The sequence below is a fragment of the Aphelocoma coerulescens genome, chromosome 6, assembly GCF_041296385.1.
Source record: "Aphelocoma coerulescens isolate FSJ_1873_10779 chromosome 6, UR_Acoe_1.0, whole genome shotgun sequence".
In the NCBI taxonomy this organism is placed as follows: Eukaryota; Metazoa; Chordata; class Aves; order Passeriformes; family Corvidae; genus Aphelocoma; species Aphelocoma coerulescens.
In genome coordinates, this window is record NC_091020.1 from 34,499,597 (window position 1) to 34,520,800 (window position 21,204).

The 21,204-nt window shown below is 44.3% G+C and overlaps 1 protein-coding gene and 1 long non-coding RNA gene across 7 annotated transcripts in view; one reads left to right on the forward strand and one right to left on the reverse strand.

Annotated features, from left to right (window-relative positions):
- Positions 1–384: 384 nt before the first annotated feature.
- On the reverse strand, positions 385–16,368 carry LOC138112727 (uncharacterized). The gene is made up of 4 exons (XR_011151816.1): positions 16,208–16,368; positions 3,011–7,479; positions 1,975–2,133; positions 385–1,070 (listed from the first exon to the last, which is right to left on the reverse strand). It is a non-coding gene; the product is annotated as an uncharacterized lncRNA (long non-coding RNA).
- Positions 16,369–16,457: 89 nt separating this feature from the next.
- DOCK1 (dedicator of cytokinesis 1) overlaps positions 16,458–21,204 on the forward strand; it is a 265,954-nt gene continuing 261,207 nt past the window's right edge. For 5 of the 6 annotated variants that reach the window (XM_069020260.1, XM_069020261.1, XM_069020263.1 and 2 more), the window contains exon 1: positions 16,458–16,594. In XM_069020260.1, the coding sequence (XP_068876361.1) occupies positions 16,549–16,594 (46 nt within the window). In that variant the 5' untranslated portion in view covers positions 16,458–16,548. The remainder of the gene's footprint in view (positions 16,595–21,204) is intronic. The other variant, XM_069020264.1, reaches the window with a different exon arrangement.

Consider the following 21,204-nt stretch of genomic DNA (forward strand, 5'->3'; position numbering starts at 1 on the left):
TGGGACAGTGGAAGGTGTCCCTGCCATGGCAGGGGGTGGAATGGGATGAGCTTTAAGGTCCCTTTCAACCCAAACCATTCCATAATTCTATGAAAATCCCAAGTGAAATATTCTGGAGATTGTTACACATATTTTCCCCATTCTAACCAGACTTACCAAATACGTAAAATACCACTTTTATAATGAAAAAGTATTTTCCACACTAGCAAATTGCCTTATTTTACACATAGAAAGACAAAAAGGCTGAGAGTTTGAAAGGATATTAACCTTGTAGCAAAGAAAAAGAATTATTACACTGCACTGTGCCATATAAAGTAGAAGAATTTACTGCATTAATAATAATAATAATAATAATAATAATAAATGTTAAATTATATGCACTGCTGCAATATTTTAATTCCTATTTTTTATTTTTATTTATTTTAATTCTCTAGTTTTTAATTTTTCTATGGTCCCAAGTAGAGTAATGAAAACACAGAGGAGCTTTGGAAAGTGAAAGCCCTTGAAGGGCAAACCTGGAGAGGAGGGATGTCTGTACTGGGTGATTTCCATCAGTAAACAACCACCAGCTCACTTCATCTGTTCCTTGTAACTCCTCCAAATTATCCTGTATTGGAGCCTCCAGGGGACAGAGATCTCCTCTCTCCTCCATGGCACAAGGCTCTGTTACCTTATTTTCAGTGAAATCTCACCAGAGAACCAATGTGAGTGATTTCAGCACAGAAACCCCTGGGAAGGTGCCCATGACACTCCAGTTTTTCAGCTGATGAGAAAAAAGTTTTTTATTTTCAAACTGCAACGTCTCCACAAGGCTTTGTCAGAGGCTTTGAAATCAGAGATGTCGGTGCTTGCCATTAACCACATTGCCAGACCTTGTAATTCCTTCCCAGCCACAGGAAAGGAATGTTCAGGAAACTCCAGTTTATTCCCAAAAGGTTCCCTTTGTATGTGGGCAGTAGCAATCTTCCACTTCAGAATTAATACTTCTGGTATCTTTGAAGTTCCAGCTAATTTTCTACGGATTCTTTCTGAGGCGTTTTTTTTTGGGATGTGCTTGCTCGTGGTTAGAGCTCCCATGGGATAAAGAGACGTTATGAGAAATATTAAAGGCAAAAAATAATACTTTTAAGATGAAATAAATTGAGCAAGGAAAAGAATGAGCCTGTTATCCTCAGAAAGAATCAAGATGCTTTTCCAAACATCTAATCCCCTGTACTTCTTTGGAAAAGATATCAAGGCTAAACCAAAGAATTGTGATTTTGACACAAAAAGGCAAAAAACCCCCCAAAATCCCCTATTTTGCTAGTAGGCACCTTGTGGCTTTTTGAGGTTAACAAGGACCCTGAAACAATTTAACTGCATTACAGTTCTGCATATTCATAAAGATATGCTGAGCAGATAACAGAGCAAATGATTTAATTGAAAAATCAGCCAGTGTGAATATTTTTTCCTGTGAATCATGGAAATGCGACAAGATCTGTTAATTAACATAATCTCATTTATTTGACATTATTCTTGTCACTTAATATAATCTCCCTACAAAGAGGAAAAAAATGGAAATTGTCAAAAGAAAAAAAAAAAACAAAACCACAAAGCCAGAAGAAAAATATAAATGGGAAAAAGGAGAAAAGAGAGAATGCCTCTGGAAAATGGAAAAGGATATAGGTGACATTCAGCACTAATAGGGAAAAAGAAATGGAATGAGTAAGGAAAAAAGCAAAGGGAAGGCAGAGATAAAGAAAAGAGAAAATGGGGAGGACAAAACCCCCAGAACATTCAGAAAATGTTTAGGACTTGTAGGAGTGAGGCAGGAGGCAGAGAGAGGCTGCAAAAAGAGGAACTGGAGCCCTGCCTTCCTCTGCTCCAGCAGGAAATTCCTACATCTCTGCTCTAGGCTTCATTTTGGGGATTAAAACGGATGGTTATGGAAATTTGGGGTGTGGAAGAACTCAATCAATATCATTTATCATTTACCTTCAGGAATTTGTTCTATTTGCCAGCATTTTTGTCCTTCTTTTCCAGGAAACAAGGGACAGGACAAGAGGAATGGTCTCAAGTTGCACCAGGGGAGGTTTAGGTTGGATATTTGGGAAAACTCCTTCACCAAAGGGTTGTCCATCAGAACTTGTGGTGCTGCATAAATAACAAGAAAAAAAGGAAATAATGCAATTTATGCAACGCTCAAGGCTGAAAACTCATTTAATCCTCAATTACTTCTGTTACTATGACCACAGATATTGAAATGGGAGATAAATTCTTATAAAGCCAGTTGTTAATAGACACTATTAACTAAAATTTCTGTTCGTAATTGTAGATATTATTAAGTGTGGGGACTGATAAAAAAAGAAAAGCCTAATTGGAAAATGGAGATTAATTTAATTACAAGGAATGTGTTGATAGAACATGTCTTGTTTGGCTTCTCCAAATAACTGGACTTTAGGGCCATGTTGTTTGGGATGAATGTTTTCCTCACAGGTCAGGAAAAGAAATCACCTGGAAGGAACACAGATATGGAAATCCCATTTTTAGTGCCATTGGAAGGAGAGAGGGATGGATGATGGATGGATGGAGACATTTTCAAATTGTATGGGAAAATAAGTCTAAAAATCCAAAGCTGAATTAAAAAACGAAAGAAAAAAAGAAAAGAAATCAAATCCCTGCACGACAGCCTGGCAAACAGACTCCTCTGAAAGTACTAAACACCTCTGAACTCTCTGATTTATTTCACAAATACTTGTTAGTACAGCTGATCAGGATATATAATTTTTCATGGCTGTTTATTACGATACAATGTTCTTTTAAAATCCACATAAGCAACGTGCAACAAACAAACTGTGAGAGCTTTATGGCTGCTCCCTGCAAAGCCCCATTTATCACCAAGGCTGAAGAGAAATAGCTTGAAGAGTGGTATCAGAATGAACAGGCAGGGGGAAAAATAAGGAATTATTTCTTTATTTTGTTATTTTCCCAAGCATAGAGAGGGGAAAAAAAAAAATCAGGAAATGCTTACAATATTTGTTCTGTCATTGACAAAATCCTCATAAAAGCAAACAGGAACCCACAGGATAAACTGCAGAGCTTTTTATTTTGCAGGATTTTCACTCCATTGAAAGAGATGCTTGTAAATGTATGTTCTATTTTTACCAGATTAAAACCTAATTTCAATAAGGACTGCTTGGAAACTGCTTTCATAGTCCCAGTGTTGAGCCCTTTTTCTTTCTTTATTTTATGACTACGACTCCACCATTCACATTTTATACTCTCCCTGTGAGACCACCGCACATGAAATAGGATTAAAGAGTGAATTTTGGGAAGTCAGTTTAAACAGAGCCATACACTGATGCAAGAGAACATCTCAGTGCTGTATTTAATCATCCAAAGGGATGAGAGAGCGCTTTTATAGAGATGTAAAATCTTATTTTTAGCAAATTAGCAAAGTGTCCACTTTTCAGGTTCATTACTCACAACTGTGACAACGCATTGCTCAGCGCTGGTGGCTGCTTGGTCCAGAAATAAAAATGAAGACTACAGGAACATTAAAGGTCCTTATGCTCCTGATTATGGCCTAGTGAGGCAGTTAAATCATTGAAATCCCAGGAATAACAACATTCACCTGTGTGAGGCAGCTCCCAGCCCAGGTGGCCTCAGCTGTGGGCAGGTGGAGCTGGTTTACACTCCTGGGAATCAGCTCCCCAATCCTACAGCTCTTCTGTCAGCCCGGATTACTGGAGGGAAATATATCCATGGGATTGATTGAAATGTCCTGGCCAAGTGCTCTCCTTTTCTGTATAGAAAATATTCTCAGCTGGAAGGCTTCTTTCTACCAGTTTAATGCTGGTGGAAAAAAATCACCAAATACCAGGTTGGAGGGATCATCTGGACCAAGCTTTCTCAGCAAAAGCCTGGGAAAGATTTACCCATGAGGAAAAAATGTATTTTTTTATTTTATTAAAAAGTTTCAACTGATTTCTGAAGTTTGATCAGTGCAGTCAAGGCCTCCAATGTCACCCCCTGCCCTACAGAAGGGGAGAATGGCAGAATGCATGTGCAGGTCGGGCAAAAAATGTAGGGAAAAATCAACATAGGATGTGCCAGTGGTTATAAACTTCTCTGTAAATAAACCAGAGCTGAGGTGGGTAACGAAATGCTCAGGTGTGAAGAACTGCCCACAGTTTGGCACGGCTGTCCAGGTTTCATTTGGCAGAAAAAGAGGGGTTTTCTCATTCTACCTACGTGACCTATTCTGTACTGTTGAAAAGTGAGCTGTGTTATCCTCCCTTCACTGATTGCTGAGGGAGACTGGATGAAAACTCAGACTAAATATTCACCACTTGAACTGTTGTAGGTGGATGAGCTACATCATGGCCAAACTGTCCTGACAGAAATGGGGAGAATGGTCCTGTCCCTTCCTCTCCAATCAGAGTTGCTCCTACAAAGGCTGATAAATTCCCCTGAAGGACCAAATTCAGCCCTTGGAGCAGAATGTCGGGTCTAGAATCCCATCCCATATTGGCTGCAGCATTTCATTGTCTCTGTTATAGCTGATGGAGCACTTGGATAAACATTCCCAGCTTTCTGAGCACTAAGAAAGAGCTCCTGCTTCAATTTCATCTGTTTACATATTCCAGAGAGCTGACTTGGGGTTTTTTTTACATCCCACCTCGCTCATCTAAACATGCTGCGTTGGCAGAGCCAAACTCGCCACCTCTGCACCTGTGGAAAGCCAAACAGGGTAAAGGGAAAACAGGGACACAACCCCAAATTGCAGCAATTTGCCCTTCATTTTGGGGCCATAGCTAAACACAGAAGGTGAATTTGGGAAATAGGCCAATTATTCCTCTCACCCCAGCCTGTTGCTTCCTTGATGTGTGATCCAAGCTTGTGTTTTACTCGGATTTGCTCCTCACAGGGAAGGCAATTGCTCAGCTCACTCAGGGACTTACATTTATTTGTCCTTTTAGCAAGGAAATTTCCTCCTCCTCGTGATTAGGGACATGGCTCAGTGGTGGCCTTGGCAGTGCTGGGTTAATAGTTGGACTCCATGACCTTAGAGGCCTTTTCCAACCTAAATGATTCCATAATTCCCAGCATCCAGTCACCAGGGATATGCCTGGTCAGAAAACCCTGTGATCTGCGGGTTACTGCTGCCCTGCCACGGGCAAATGTAATGGTTTAATTTGTGTTTTCCCAGGTGAACCATGGGGGAACAAGCCTCAAAAGGTGACAGCCTTGCACAGGAGGTGATGTTGGGCACCGAAATCTGTCTGCAAATGTTTCTCTGTAAGGCAGAGAAATTGTTCTGACTCAGGACAGCTGCAGATGCATTCGTGATCAGAGCCACGCCGTGCATTTCTGCTGCCCACCACACCTTCAGCTAGACAGGAATAAGGGAAAGAATATTTCTCTGACTCCTCGAATCCTCGGTTCTGCCAGGTACACAGCCCCACGAGCGAGTTAAATTTTGTTGCTGCAACATTATCACCACAAACCTCCTTCCCTGGGGGGTTGTGAAACCCTAATAACGTCCTGCGTGGGCCCACGATTGCACTCCCCTGTTGATCATTACTCCTCAGCACATTCTTTAGCCAATTACTCGGGCTCATAATTGCATTTCTGCGTAATCCATTTGGATTCATTTGTCAAACACAATTCCGAGATGCGCCGTGTCGAACGCTTTAGTAAATTCTAGATGCTTTCGTGCACTGCCTTGTCTTCTCCCACTAATTTAGGATTTAATTAAAAAAGGAGTCATCTTTGCTTGACATGATTTGTTCTTTACATACCCGTGGAAGTGATGCTATTTCTAAAATTAAATACAACTCTGAACCTTACAGAACCTCCCATGTTTTCTCTGAGGATTCACGACATCTCAGCCAACAGGATTTGCCTGGAGAGGAGGAATACTTTAGATCCTGAAAGACCCACGATGTTCTGTCTATTTTTGGGCTTTCCTGCTGCATTTCTATCACCCAGCTCATATTTGAAGCCAAAGAGCAAAATGGTTATTATTACATAGTTTTAATATCGTTCAGATTTTACTCTCTATGCCCCAAATATACACAGATCTAGAAGGAGTGAGATCAGACCTTTTTTTTTAATCATGAGGGAATATCTGGTTTATTAAGTTCAGTATGACAAGCCTGTGGTTTCTCTGGAAGTACCTGAAAATGGGATAATTATCAAGGTGAATTGGATCCACCTGGTTATGTTTGTATAGTATTTAATATTCTAGCACCAAGCTTTAACACCTGCTTGCCATTTCTGTCCTGAAATTTAAACATTAGCAAACAATTTGTCACTGAAGAGGTTCCTTATGCAGAGTTTCACCAACTCCTCTCAAAATAACTTGCAGTAAATACTTAAAAACCCAAAGAATGAAAAAATACATGTTATTTGTTAGAAGAGGGGAACCAATACCATGTAGCAATGGAAGGCCTAGTAAATCATTTCCTGCACACCAGTTCATATTTGCTCATAATTATAATTCACAGGAGTGCATTCCTGCAATCAAGAGACAGGGGTGCACAGCATGAAAAAACATTTAGCACCGAGCAGACTGCATGAATAATTGCCTGTCAGAGTGGCTTATTAAAGGGAAACTACAATTTTACAAGACAATTCTTGTATCTGCTTGTCTAATCTAAAGACAGAGGGCTGTAGAAACGCAGAGAGTTCAAGGAAGAAATATTTCTTGCTCTGCAGTCAGGCTAAAAGTTGAGTTTTTAAAGCATTGAAAGAACAATCAAAGTGTGACAGTTTAGAGATGCACAAGCTCAGACCTCTCTGAATTGGAAAGTGAATCCTTTGTGTTTAAGGTGGCAGCGCAGGCAGGGAGATGGGAGGGGATGGAAGGGTGGCCATGGAAACCACACTCCCTCCTGTGAGCAGAGGTGATGTCATCCTTGGGATGTCCTTGGAAATGTCCCAGCAGATGGTCCCAGAGGGTGAGAGCAATCCAAGAACCCTCCTGGAGCTGCTGCCTTCCCCAGGAGCCACCAGCAGGCAATACTGGGATGACTGAAGCCTTGCAAAGTGACATTTTCCCTCTAAATGCTTTGGCAGCCGTGGGAACCTCTGATGAGCACCTTGTGTCCCCTCACCCCACTGTCTGGGAGCAGGGGCAGCTCTCAACATCCCCCAAATCTGTGGGAGGCAGCAAGCTCTGAAACCTGGAAGGAATCCTTCTGCTTTCTTCACCCAATTAATGAGTTTCACTTCCCCTTCTCCGACTGATGCAGAAGTTCTCAGACAACAGACTGAATTTACACAGAATTCAATTTAAAACAAGATAATGCTGCAGGGGAAGATTCCAAAATTAACTTAAACCCCCCCCAACACCCCAAACCAAGGAAAGGTGTCTTAAATGAACTCATGGCCTTTGGTGAAAATCCAGCTTCATGCAGCTCCTTTGGCTTCTTAAAACTATCCTGGCATGCTTTTGTTAATGGTTTTGAGGTGACTGAGGTGCACACCTGGCAACTGGAAGAAAATAATACTTCATTAATAAAGTGCATTGGAAACAAAGGCAAACATGACATTATAAGCCTCAGGAACAGCACCTGCAGCACTGTGGAAAGCAGTAACATTTTGTCAGCCTTGCTTTAATGCTTGTGATTGAGAGGTCTAAAATCTGAACCCTAAAGAGCTGGTCCAGAGCTAAATCCCACCAAAATCAACGTGAGCCTTTCCATTGATTTCAGGGAGCCTGGACCAAGGCCAGGGGTGGGAGGACAAAGGCAGCAGCTTTAAAAATGCTGCACAAAAATATCTTGCCCTTTGTTCCAACAACCACTGCTGAGACTTTAAAGCCATGTCAGGGTCCCTGCCTGGGTGCTGAGGCTGTCCCGGGTTTGATAATTTGGATTTGGTCATAATTTGGATTTTCCACTGTGAAATACACCCAGGCAATTTATGTTAATAACTCATAGTAAAAATCATCACATGGAAACATCCTGCAGTCACTGAAAGCAAGCTTTGCTCCTTTCCAAGTCATACACTTGATAATGTTTCACTTGCAAAAAAAACCTAATAACTTTTTTAATAACAATCTGAGGCAACTTTCAGCTGAGGGTTCTCCTGGAGAACACTGAGACTCCAAGAATAGGGGGCTTGGGATAGAAAAATTATTACCAGCACTGAACATTGTAAAAGTGCCAGAGTTTCCAGAAAAGGTTGTAAACAAATTTATTAGGACCTTTTCTTCCGAGAAATACATTAAAAACAATCAAAGTAAAAAAAATTAAGTTGGCCACTGAGAAATGTGTCTAGACAAAGCTTCCATTATATGATTTAACAATCCCTGGCAAATGCTGCTTAAAGATAAAATTGGATTCCTGTCCAGAATATTAATACTTTTATTGCAGAAATATGTGTGTTTTAGAGATAAATGTACATATTCATAGAGAGATAGATGATGAACATTGAAAATGGCCTGGAACATGGTTTGTTTTATCAGTGTTTCTCTCTCTGTCAGACAAGTAAATCATTGTTTTTCAGGTGGAGGCTTCTGATGAGGAAGAAGATTTTCTCATTTTCAGACAGAGGATTCTGTATTTCCATTCCAACCACTGTCAACACACATTGGTGAGGAGTTCCTATGGCTGACACAAACAACTTTTGATTACAAAATCAGGAACAGCACTCACAACTTTCCATTTCCAAACAACTCCACATAAATAGTTTGTAAGTTGGAGTTTGGGCAGAGCCAGAGCGAGCTCAGGAATACAGATATCAGCTTTATTGTGTTTGACTCTTCTCAGTGCAGGATCCTGCTGGAAACAAAAATGTGACATTTTTCCAACATGACAGGAGAGAATTTGGAGATGTTTTCCTAAGCCAGACAAAAGGAAGGCACTGAGCATTAGATCAGCTCCTGCCTTTTTTCCAAGGAGGAGCGAGGCACCGTTTCATGTTTGGCAGCCAGCTGCAGAACAGCTCCGTGCTCCACGTGGAAAACTGAGCCTTGGGCAAAACACAGCAAATACCTTTCTTCACTTTTCAGGAATCCTGGATCTTACATGAGGGGAACAAAAATTCACTGGGTTTCATAGAAACATGGAATGGTTTGGTTGGAAGGAGCTTAAAGTTCATCCAGTGCCAGCCCTGCCATGGCAGGGACACCTCCCACTGTCCCAGGCTGCTCCCAGCCCCAATGTCCAGCCTGGCCTTGGGCACTGCCAGGGATCCAGGGGCAGCCCCAGCTGCTCTGGGCACCCTGTGCCAGGGCCTGCCCACCCTCCCAGGGAAGGATTTACAGAAGATCAAAGCAAGTGGTTGAATTTTTGGCTTGCTCTCTGTCCTCAAGTGAATAAATCACACCTCATGTTGGAGAAGCCAGTATGAGCTACTTCAGTCTTTTGTGAGCTACAAGGTTAAACAAAATCATTTGGGACTTTCCAAAAGGAACTGGGCCTGCCATGGCAACCCAGCCAGAAGGTGTGGAGTTGCCACCCCATCATCTCCCCTGAGAGTGGCTGAACTGAAGACTCCATCCAAAGGCAGAGGAGAGCAAAGGCTTTGTCCTAAGGCACATCTGATAAAGTCTTTTAAAAGGCTCTTTAGGAAACCAATCCTACTTGGTAGCAAAGTCTGCCAGAGTTTGCAGTGAGAAATACATTTAGAAACCCAGTTTTGGAGAGCAGCCAGGGAGAGATAATGGTACCACTTGCCCCCAGCCCCTGACTGTCAGTGCTGCACAATTCCCAGGGCAGGGTTTGCCGAGTGCTTTGGATCAATCCGCTGTCAAAAGCGATGTCAGCTTCCTGCACTACATGCAGCCTCCTGGGCATCCTCTCATCCCTTCCCAACTTGGTCTTCCAAGGGCTCAGAAGGATAAAATTTGTATAGAGAATTGATAGGATGCTTTTGTTTTTCCTTCAAAAATTAACATTTTATATGTAGAGGCCATTTCTGTGAATCCCACCCGGTTCTTTGCTCCCACAAACTAATTTTCCTCATTGCTTCAAACACTCCATATTCCAATAACCAGTTTTTCAAACCTTCTAACAGGTGCTAGTACATCATGTTCCCTCCCTGTCATTTCTCATTGTCATCTCATATCGTTCATCAAGGGATGAGAGGGAACATTGTCTGCAGGCCGAGGAAATCATCCAATCTAACCCTGCCTCAGCTAACGTGTCACTTTTGGCCTCAGGAAAATCACATCATCAGGAGGTGACAGAAGTGGCCTGGTATTCCGAGTTTCTCAATTTCTGAATGCCTGTCACATTTTAAAAAGCTGGCCTTAGCTCAGCTGCCTCCCTCCTGCAAATGGAGATCCAGAAAGCTCCCTGGATCACAAGAGAGAGTTAATATTTGTTCAGTGCTTTCATAATGTTAAGTGCAACATGAGTGCTGAGCCTTATTACCAGAAATAATGGATGTTTGCTGCTCCAGCTTGCACTCTTCAGTGTAATCATTATTTGGCTTCTAATAAGTAACAGCTTTACCAGGATATAGTCCCAGAAAACATCTTTGGAAAATGCTCCTTATTTTTAACTGTGAGCTTCTACACGTGTCAGATTTAAAATCACGGATCTGTTGGAGTTGATACAGTTAAACTTTATTGACTTTCTGGAAATGATTCATCCCTGACTTGTTACATCCAGCTTTTTGTTTTGCCAGTTATATATGAATTTGTCAAAGAGTTTTGTGAATTGAGCTCATAATCTCATTTTGAGTATAGATATCAAATATATGAAAAATGTACCAGTAAACACAACCAGAAAAAAACCACAACCACACAAACCCTTGTACTCTTGGTTATTTACAGGTGTTGCAAAGAGGAATAGGCTGCCACAAGAGTGAACTCTAAGTTAACTAAGTTAACTTGTATTTTAGATTAATTTGTACAACCCTTTCCCTTAACTGCTTTGGGCTCGACTGCAAAATTTGCAAAGATATTCCTGAGTCTGTTGCTGTTAATTAATAAGAATTAAAACCTAATTTGTGCGAGGAACTGATGAAAAATTAACTTCTGTGTGCTTTGGAGTTTACAATGTAACAATCACATGAGTATCTTCCTCCTGTTAGTCGGTATTTCAGTTTGGAATAAAAAAGTTTGTTTAGATTTTGTGAGATTTCAGGCTGCAGAGAGTTGGAGAAACCTGCAATTGCCAAGAGGATGTCAGCTGCCTCAGTCCTGCAGGAATGAACATCCTGGGAAGGGTAAGGGGTCAAAAAAACCCCGCAGGGAAAGAGCTCATGAGCCAATGTCCAAGACATACAGTGCCCATCCCATAAAATGTCCTTAAGGTGATGCCTGAGATGGTTTTGACAAAAGACCTGCTCTTTATGTAAATGGTGTTTATTCAGAGCACACAGTGATAACATTGACCCACCATAAAATCTCTCTGCACTTTCTCCCTGAAGAATGTAAAACCTTACACCTGCACGACCAGAAATCAGAGTTCCCTCTTTTGTAGACGTGAAGCCGCTTCCATTTGCTGAGGCACTGTAAACCACTTTTTATTACAGAGCACAGGATGAAATACCAGGGTATAAACTAAGCTGTATCCATAATAATCCCATCCTTCCAAAACCACATCACTTTGGGAACCCCTGTGTACTTTAAAGAGCACCGGGGAGATGTTCACACATTTGCATCTAAACATCCAACCCCTCTGAAAACCCCTTGCTCATTAGATCACTTTCAGCAGCACAGTCTGAAGGAACATAATTTAGGAAACAATCCCTTTCCTTATGTACAGCCAAGCCCCGTTTCTTAGGCTAAAACATAAACAGTTTAATAAAATAATATTACTTAATAAATTAGTACCTTTAGCTCCTTTCTGGACTTCTCACTGAAGGAATAATTAATCACCCTTTAAATCCCTAATAGTCTCATAATCTCTGAATATAAAAATTCAAATGCAAGAAGGCAGTAACTGCTGATGGAGTCAGCAGGAAGGAGAGATGCTCTCTTTAACCCAAAGACCCTAAATCAGTGCAATGACTGCAATGCATGTCCCAGGAGCTAAATAAATTCAAATGTTGCCTTTGAACACTTCTGCTGGCAAATGAAGCCCTGCATGCAGCACGTTGGGCATCCCAAATGTCATCCTTCTGGAAGAAAAACTGAAGAAACACCCATTGATAATCAAAATGCTTCTAAGAAGGTGAGAGGAGGAGTAAAGATTACTGAGCACCCTTGAAAAACACAGGGCAAAGCCTGGAAGAGCACAGAACTTCCCTCCAGCTTTGTCCAGGTTTGTAAATGCCACTCCTTGGCTGGCCGAAGCCAACAGGAATGTCAAAGGAAATGTAGTTTTGGCTTCTTAATTCTTCCTGAAAATTGTCCACTTTCACCTGCAAGAGACCCCCAAATTAATCAGACACATATCAGGTGTCTGCAAAGCCAAGGCTGAAGTCATTTTTGTACAAACTCATAAATTTACTTTTATTCCCATTCTGATTCAGAGTAATACATTGTAAAGCACAGCAGTTATTACAAGAGTCTTTCCACCAGGTGTAAAAATCTCTTATTTTGTGTACACCTAAACATGGAACATGCAGCCAGTCATAGACACAAGAGGTCATTCACCCCTAATGGAAATTACAGCAAAAATAAATGATCAGCAGATGGAATGGAAGCCATAACATTCCCAACAGAATATCTTTAATGCAACTAGAAAAGCCAAAAAGTTATTACATTATTTTTTTATAAGTCCACCCATCTCCTCCTGGGAGCAATATTTCCAAGAAGAATTTGCACTGTGAGTGTACAAGAACTACTTATGTGTTTTTTGCCTGAGAATGCTGAACTTACCTACAAGGCTTGTCAATGAAAAGAAATTACTACCAAAAAAGGGTGATATTTAACTGAGATGGAACAAACATTCCCCTGGTGCAGTCATCTGCAGTAACTATGAAAGAAATCTTGATCATACCTGGACATTTATGGAATATCTCTTACTTATTGCAAATCTGTCTCAAGCAGGGCAGCAGCTCTGGTTCCATTCAGCCTTTTGAAAAGATGCTGTGACAAGAATTTCAAACATCGTTCGTGGCCAAAAAATGCATTTGGGTTTCTTGGAACTGAGGAATGCAAAGGAATGTTCCTTTGCTCCAAGAGAAGTGTCTCCAATTCACTGTGATGCATTTAAAAAATCAGATGAGAACCCCAAGAGCTGACATAAGGATGTGATAAAACTTTTGGGTTTTATGGAAAGAAGCATTTTTCAGTTTCCTCTTAATAAATGAAAAACATACTTGCACAGTGTGAAGAAGTATGTTATGCCTAAGCATGTAGAATATGTCAGCTTGAACATTTTACAGTTTAATGAAAAATGTTTTTTTTCAGGAGAACAGTTTATATTATGTTTGCTGGAGAAAAAATAAAAATCTTTTATTTTCTCCATATCACAGTCCAAAAATTACCATTTTTTCCTAGCTGTAAAACCCCAGCATTGGGATATTTATACTTGGTGAATTAGAAGTACTTTTTACCAGCTATCAAAATTTAAATGGCATTAGCTCTACTTGTAACACGTTTTCATTAAAATGAGAATGTGGAAAGCAGTAAAATGAATATAGACCCTCATCAGTAGCAGTGAGGCTTTATGGTGGTCATGGGATCAGCTGTGTAATATTTGTTACAGACCATGATCAGACAGCAGGACCAACCTCTTCTTTTCCACTGCCATCAACATCAATTTTGCTATTGAACAGATTTAATATGTAGAAGTTATAAGCAATTCTTTAACTTTCATTTCATTGAACCTGGTGCGTCCTGCCTTAGGCTTGCACTTGATCTTTGGTGTCTATATAATTCCCATTTAGTGCAGACACAGAGGCAAGCTGGGACTAAGGAGTGCCAATCTGTGGGAGAATTTAATTTAACTCTTGGTTAACACCTGAAGAAAGCTTGGCAGCAGCGCATTTCTCATGAAGGGAAACACGGGTGCTCCCTTGGCCTCCCTCAAAACAGAAACAAACACCACATTTCAGCTTTCAACCTTGAGGCCCAGAAAGACAGACTGCAGCAATAGCTCATTTATTAACTAATTACAGCCATCTGCAGGTTTAAATTAACATCAGTGTCCTGCTTTGTGTCCCCTGCTCGCACCCTGGACCTGCAAAGCCACCACGGTTCCACGGAAGTGATTCCTGGTTATCAGTGATGTAAATGAAAAGTTAATCAGCTTCCAGATTTACAGATTGTTCCAGTAATAGCCTTAAAAACCCCATAACCACCTGAGGCCTGAGCAGCTCTGGCAGTTTTGCTGCATGAATTTAGGAGCACCACAAAAATAACATACCAGTTGTATAAAAGGGTGAAACATTCATAGCTGGAAATTAATATTATTGCTTTCCATTTCCCCCGGTGTGGGAAACCAAAGGTGATTGCAGGCACAGAGCAAGCAGGTCCAACATTTCAATTCACTTTGATTGACCTTATGAAAATAAAGGTGTGAAACCGAAGAGCTCCCTTGTAAGCTGTCTTGGGGAAGGCTCTAATCATTGATCCATTAGGGATAAAGAGGACAAGCCAGGACTTTGAAAACCTTTTGATGTCCTCACTCCCAAGCAGAATGCAAAAGGTGCAGGAGTTGGCTCCATCACAATGGGCCTGGGATTCTGCAGGACAGGCACAACAGAATCTAGAATAGTTTGAACATGTGATGGCCTGGGAAACTAATTCCAAGGGTGGGAAAAGGGAAGATACATGGGAAGAGGAGCAGACTCCTTCAGGTGGCTGGGTACTTGAGCTCAAAACCTGACAGTAAAAATGCTGTTGCAGAAACCAGTCCTTTGCCAGCAACACAACACAAGAAAATAAGGAGAAAAAAGATTCAGCCCTGGACCTGTTTTAATCCTTAAATTTGTGCTATGGGGCTTGCCCTTTAGCAGAGGACTAATCCTACCAAATGAAAGCCAGTCAGGTATTTCACTTTTTATTTCTCTTAAGTGTTATCCCTCTGCTGTTTCTTAACTTGTATACATTATATTTTCTATTTCCTAAACACGTTTTAAAAACTTTTGGTTTGAAATCATGATCCTGGATGTCTCCAAAGACTACAGGGATTGGGAACAGGAAGTTCATTTCCCTTGCTCATTCCTTTGTAATCACTTATTCCAAGCTTTAATTAGCCAGGAGATGCTAGATTTGGACGAGATTTTTTTGGACTTAGGTCTAGAAATCAGAAAGTTTGTGATCTTTATACTCCAAGCCCCAATGGCCTTGGACACTGCCAGGGATCCAGGGGCAGCCCCAGCTGCTCTGGGCACCCTGTGCCAGGGCCTGCCCACCCTCCCAGGGAACAATTTATCCCTAATATTCCCTCTGGCAGTGGGAAGTCATTCCCTGTGTCCTGTCCCTCCATCCCTTGTCCCCAGTCCCTCTCCAGCTCTCCTGGAGCCCCTTCAGGCCCTGCGAGGGGCTCTGAGGTCTCCCTGGAGCCTTCTCCTCTCCAGGTGAGCATCCCCAGCTCTCCCAGCCTGGCTCTCCTTGGAGCAGCTCCGTGGCCTCCTCTGGACTCTTTCCGCAGCTCCACAGCCTTCTGATGCTGGATCCCAGGGCTGGAGGCAGCTCTGCAGGTGGGGTCTCACCTGAGCGGGGCAGAGGGACAGAATTCCCCTCTTCCATACCGCCCATGGTGTGGCATCAGTCCAAGACTCGATTTTTTTTCCCACATGACCGGGGCATGTCCAGCTCTCACCCCCAAGTCCTTCTGCCAGGGCTGCTCCATCCGTTCATCCCCAGCCTGGATCGCTACCGGGGGGTTTTCCCGATCCAGCTCAGCACCCGCACTTGTCCCCGTTTAACCTGGATCGCTACCGGGGGGTTTTCCCGATCCAGCTCAGCACCCGCACTTGTCCCCGTTTAACCTGGATCGCTACCGGGGGGTTTTCCGATCCAGCTCAGCACCCGCACTTGTCCCTGTTTAACCTGGATCGCTACCGGGGGGTTTTCCGATCCAGCTCAGCACCCGCACTTGTCCCTGTTTAACCTGGATCGCTACCGGGGGGTTTTCCCGATCCAGCTGCAGCACCCGCACTCGGCCCTGTTTAACCTCATAATGTTCTTACAGCCTCACTTCTCGTGCTTGTCCAGCTCCTGCATGGCAAGCTCCAAACGCAGATCCTACTCCAACTATTAAACGTTCGCAACAACTTTGTTTTAAAGCCGCATCTCCGGGTCGGACGCAGCCAGAAGCGCCGGCTTTGCGCAAGCAGAAACTTCCCGGGAGAGCACAAGCGGGCGCACCTGGAACACAGCCGGGGCACCTGGAACACAGCCGGGTTCGGCGGGGAGGCACCTGGTACATAACCGGGGATGGGCAGCGACCACCTCCCCATCCCGGCCCCTTTGCAGGGCAGCCCTTCCCGTTGGTGGCAGCCGCGGGGCCGGCCCGGGACGCCGGCCGGGAGCGGAGGGGACGCGGAGGGAGGGAGGGCGGGCGGGCGAGGGGCGGCGGGCCGGGCCGGGCCGGGCTGGCTCCGCCCGCACCACATGACTCCGCCGTCAGGAGAAACTTTTCCCGTCCCGCGGTCGGAAAATGGCGGCGTAGGGAGCGGGGCTCTGGCATCCCGGCGGCTCCCGGCGCCATGACCCGCTGGGTGCCCACCAAAAGGGAGGAGAAGTACGGCGTAGGTGAGGACGCGCCCGCCCCCGCTCCTGCCTGTTGCGCCCAGGGGCGACCCCGGCCGCGGCCTCCCCGTCCCTGCCCGGCTCCCCGCTCCACTCCGCGGCCGGGATGGAGCGCGGTGTCCCCCGAGTCCCCTCCGGTCCCTGCCCTCCCCCGCCCGGCTCCTCCTGGCTCCCAGGAACTTGAGGAGTTGTCCGGGCACGGCGTGCCCCGCTGGGAGAAGTTGCCTTTCTGCTCCGCTCCGCTGTGTTCCGTCGCTCCCCGAGCGCTGCGCGGAGAGAAGGAGCTCGGAGTTGTTTTCGTGTCGGGCTCTTTCTCCCCGCGCTGGAGGCGGCGGAGCGGGATGCGCTTCCAAGGCTGGCTCCTTTGGGAGCCCACCGTGTGCCCTGTGTGCTGTCCCTCCGTGGGAGGTGTAAGGAACGAGGCTCTGGGTTCTGCACGGAGTGTGATGCTCATACAGATGAGGGGTTTCCGCGCACCCTGGGATCCATTTCCTACTCCGCTCCTTCCGTCCGTCTCGAACAGAGGGGGATTGTTCCCAGCTGGTGGCTAAAACATCCCCGCTGTAACTAAACAGGACCAGACCCCGGTGAGGTTTGGGCAGGGCTGTGCCGAGAGGGCCCATCTCGAGTTTAAAGATGTTGCGTTTTGAGTAAAGGCTTTTATTTTGGGGTTGCGGCGCAGGAAACTTTGTTGGCATGAATGAGCGTTTGTCTGGGGGAAGGAAATAATAAATCTGACTATTCACATTGGAAACATGAAGTTCAATGTCCACCACAGCTCTTGGGCTGGATTGATTGTGAAGAACAACTTTTCATAGAAACCCACAGCTAAACCTCATAAACAAAGAGAGCAGGAAGAAGGGAGTTTTGGGGTCTGAGTAAAACTTAAGTGAATTGTAGGGAATTAATTTTAAATTCTGTGTGCATGTCCCTAGAAAACCACAGCTTGACTTTTAAAAATTATTAGTAAGTGCTGGTTACACTGTGTGAGACCCGTGGGTAATTCCATTGCTGGGGATGCAGGACAAACACAGGGAAGCAGAAGTGCAGCTGATGGCAGTCGCTCGTTAAGTTTCCAAATTATCTGCCTGGTGGTGTGGGATGGGTATTTTGGAATGACTGAATTGTCACGTAGTATAAGCTGATGTTACAACCCAGTGACACTCGAAAGCAAGTTCCTCTTTTGCAGGAACTCCGTGTCTGCTGCTCTGGTGGGGGTGCCTGCCCGGGCCCTGCTTTCCAGGAATGTCTTGAAATTGATTTGAAAAGGACAGGAGAGAGAAGTGTGAAATAGACTGATTGTTTTATAACATGCTCTAAGCGTACTTGGATCTCCAGCGTGGGGGATTGCGTGTGTAGTAAGAGAACTGGATTTAAATGTAATTCAAGCATAAAAACCCCGTTTCCCAGTTTGAAGAAGCACAAGGTGATGTGCTCCGTTCGTGCTTAGTTGGTATTTTGTGTCTACTGCTCTGCAGAGAAGCTTGTCATGGTTTTATGATAGGTTTGTGTTTCTCTGATAGTTTGGTTTTTTTTACCTGTAAGGAAGCTGAGATCCTCACCAAACTTGGGGATTTCTCTGCTGAGTCACAGAGGTGTGAGAGTTGAAAGTGGCTGTGGTGTTGCACGGAGATAAGATGAGATTTAGAACTAATTGAACATTGGATTCACTGGCCTATGCCAGTGTTAGGTGCTGCTTTGGGAGGGATAGCTTCTTTTTGATGTCCTCATTAAGAAAATGAATATTCAGTTGGATTATATGTGCTTTATGGACCTCTATGCTGTTAAGAGAGGGCACTGTGAGTTTTCTGATGTTTTATTTTTTGCTACTTGGTGAAAGCTGGAGGTTGTGGAGAATTGATGCAACAGTTGTGTAGTCCCAAACAGAATTGGAGAGGGTACTGTTAACCTGAGAATTTGGACATGGGAATATTTTCCTTCCTATTTGCCATGACCAGTCCTGGAGGCCGATGTTGACTCAGTGTTGTCTGACAGTGAGGAAAATCTCTAATAGGAGTGCTAATGGGACTTAGTGAAACATAATGTGGCAGACTGTGTATTTCATCAGTCCATGCAAAGATCTCCAGAAGGATGGTGCCAGACTCATTGCAGTGGTGCCCAGTGACAGGATGAGGTGCAATGGCCATGGACTAAACTATGAGAAGAACTTCCACCTCAACATGAGCAAGAACTTTCCATGAAGGGTGACAGAGCCCTGGAACAACTGCCCAGGGAGGGTTTGGAGTCTCCCCCTCTGGAGACATCCCAACCTACCTGGATGCATTCCTGTGTCACCTGCTCCAGGTGGGATGGAGTGGGTGATCTCCAGAGGTGCCTTCCAACCCCAGATACTCTGCGATTCTGTGTGCAGGCTATCCCAAAGCAGAAATATCAGGAAGGTGTGTGTTGTGGTTATGTTTGTTATGTCCCAGCTGTGGGAGCTCAGAAATATATATAAATGTCTATATATAGAGGTGTGTATACTTGAAATATGCACATGTGCTTATGTAATACATTTATATCCCTTTTTCCCCTCCTCTGGTCTATCCCTGTGCACAACAGAGTTTTCCTAACATCTCAAGACTTGAAGATTTGCTGGCTGTGATGCAGCTGGAACAAATTATGCCAACAAGCCAGTAGTGGAAGCTGGTAGGACACAGGTGTGTTAAGGAGCACTCCCTCCCGTGGGATTTGGGGGTGCTCTGGCTGCCCTGCACTCGAGTAAAGTGAATTTGCTGTCCCAAGCCTCTGTGCAGAGGCATTATCTCAGCAGGCAGTTGTGAGAGCGTGACTCAGCTCTGCTTCCTGAGAGAGTTCAGGGGAGGCTGCAGGAGGAATGGGTGTGGATCTAATGGGATAATACGGATATTAGGTTACCATATGGGGAGCCATGCAGAACAGGGGAATGATCGCCTTCATTGGAGAGGCTTTTCCCTGCTCCCAGTGCTGCAGATCCTTGTCCTCCATCTCAATCCTGCCTTTCATCCCTTGCCCTGAGCTGGTGGGGAGGAGTGTGGTTGTGTGGAGAGGACCACGTGGGTGTGTGGCTTCCTCCATGGGGACACCAGAGGCTTCCAGAGAGTCCTGAGAGCTGTTTGTGTCCCCTCGGTGTCACAGAGTGGCCGTGGAGTGTGGCTGCTCCGTCTCACATTCGCCGCTTTTAGGGTGATGTGAAATTTGTAATTTTGGTGGTTTTCCTTCTGCCAGGGGAGAAGGGATGTAAAGAGCTGCTTTGGGAAGTCTGGGAGCCTGACCAGCTCCTCTGAGATGGTGCAAAGTGGCTGTGGCAGCTGCCAAATCCTCCTGAATTCTGCTGTTCTTTTTCCTTTGGGCTGAGAGCTGCAGTGGGAGGTAGAACTGGTACTACTGTGGTGACTGCAAATTTCATATTTAAAATGCCTCTGTGTCCAAAGCTCTGTGTTCCTATGGAGTAATTAGACCACTTCTGTGGTAGTTTAGTCCTTTTTTTTTTCATTTGAATAAATGGTGAAATAGAAAATTAGTGCCACATGCCTTTGGATGGTCAGATGTAAAAGGAGAACTCCCAGTTACAGGGCTGGAGTCCCTGTCCCTGGAGGTGTCCAAGGAATGCCTGGATGTGGCACTCAGTGCTCTGGGCTGGGTGACAAGGTGGGGATTGGACTTGGACTTGATGGTCTTGGAGGTGTTTTCCAAATTCAATGAGTTCCAGGATTTTTGTTTGTTCCTGGTGAGTTTCTGTTGCATATCCCAACGTGGCAGATCGTAACAGGCCTGATTTAAGATTGGGATGTTGGCCACACTTCATGGTTAGGGTGTTTTAGTGCCTCTCTGAGGTCGGGATAGCTTTGCCAAAGGTATTTATGGAAGTACCTCCAAACCAGGTACATAGAAATATATTTATTTGGTTATTAGGCGAGGGTTTTAACGAGTTGGTGGACTAAGTGATGATACACTCTTCATGATTTAAAAGTTTTGCAGCTGAATTCTGCTCTTGCAATGCCCTTTGAATGGGGGATAGAATTTGGGAAGAGGAATGCTGGTCAAAGCCTAGGAAATCCTACAGCCAAGCACTGTTGCTCCACTTCTGCGTCTTCAGGGAGGGCTGTGATGCTTTTGGACAGATTTAAGGCTTTTGTGGAACTCTGGAGTTACAGTCCAGGCTGTGGTGAGCTGTGGTAGCACGTGGAGACTCTTTTTTAAGGTGATGATCTTGTGTGTATTTGTGCCTTAGAGCAGGGAAGGAAACTTTTAAAGGAAATTGAAGAAGATGCATCTTAGGAATGCATCTTAGTGATTTTAGTGCTGCTGTGCTGTGAGGTTTGGAGCTGCCTGGCAGGACAGGACAGGTGACTGCTGTTAGTGACAGCAGGGCCATGCTGTGACACATCCCAAACCCATGGAGTAAAAATGGAAAGGTAAAACGTCCATGGAAGATTTGCTGCTGCATTGATCAGTGTGTTGGAGAGAGCACATGCAGATTCAGTTTCCTAGAGATAACATTCCCCATGGACACCAAGATGAGGGTTTTATTTGTTACATCCCTCTGCTGTGAGGAAAGGCTGAGAGAATTGGGATTGTTCAGCTGGGAGAAAAGAAGGTTTTGGGGTGACCTCATTGTGACCTTCTAGTAC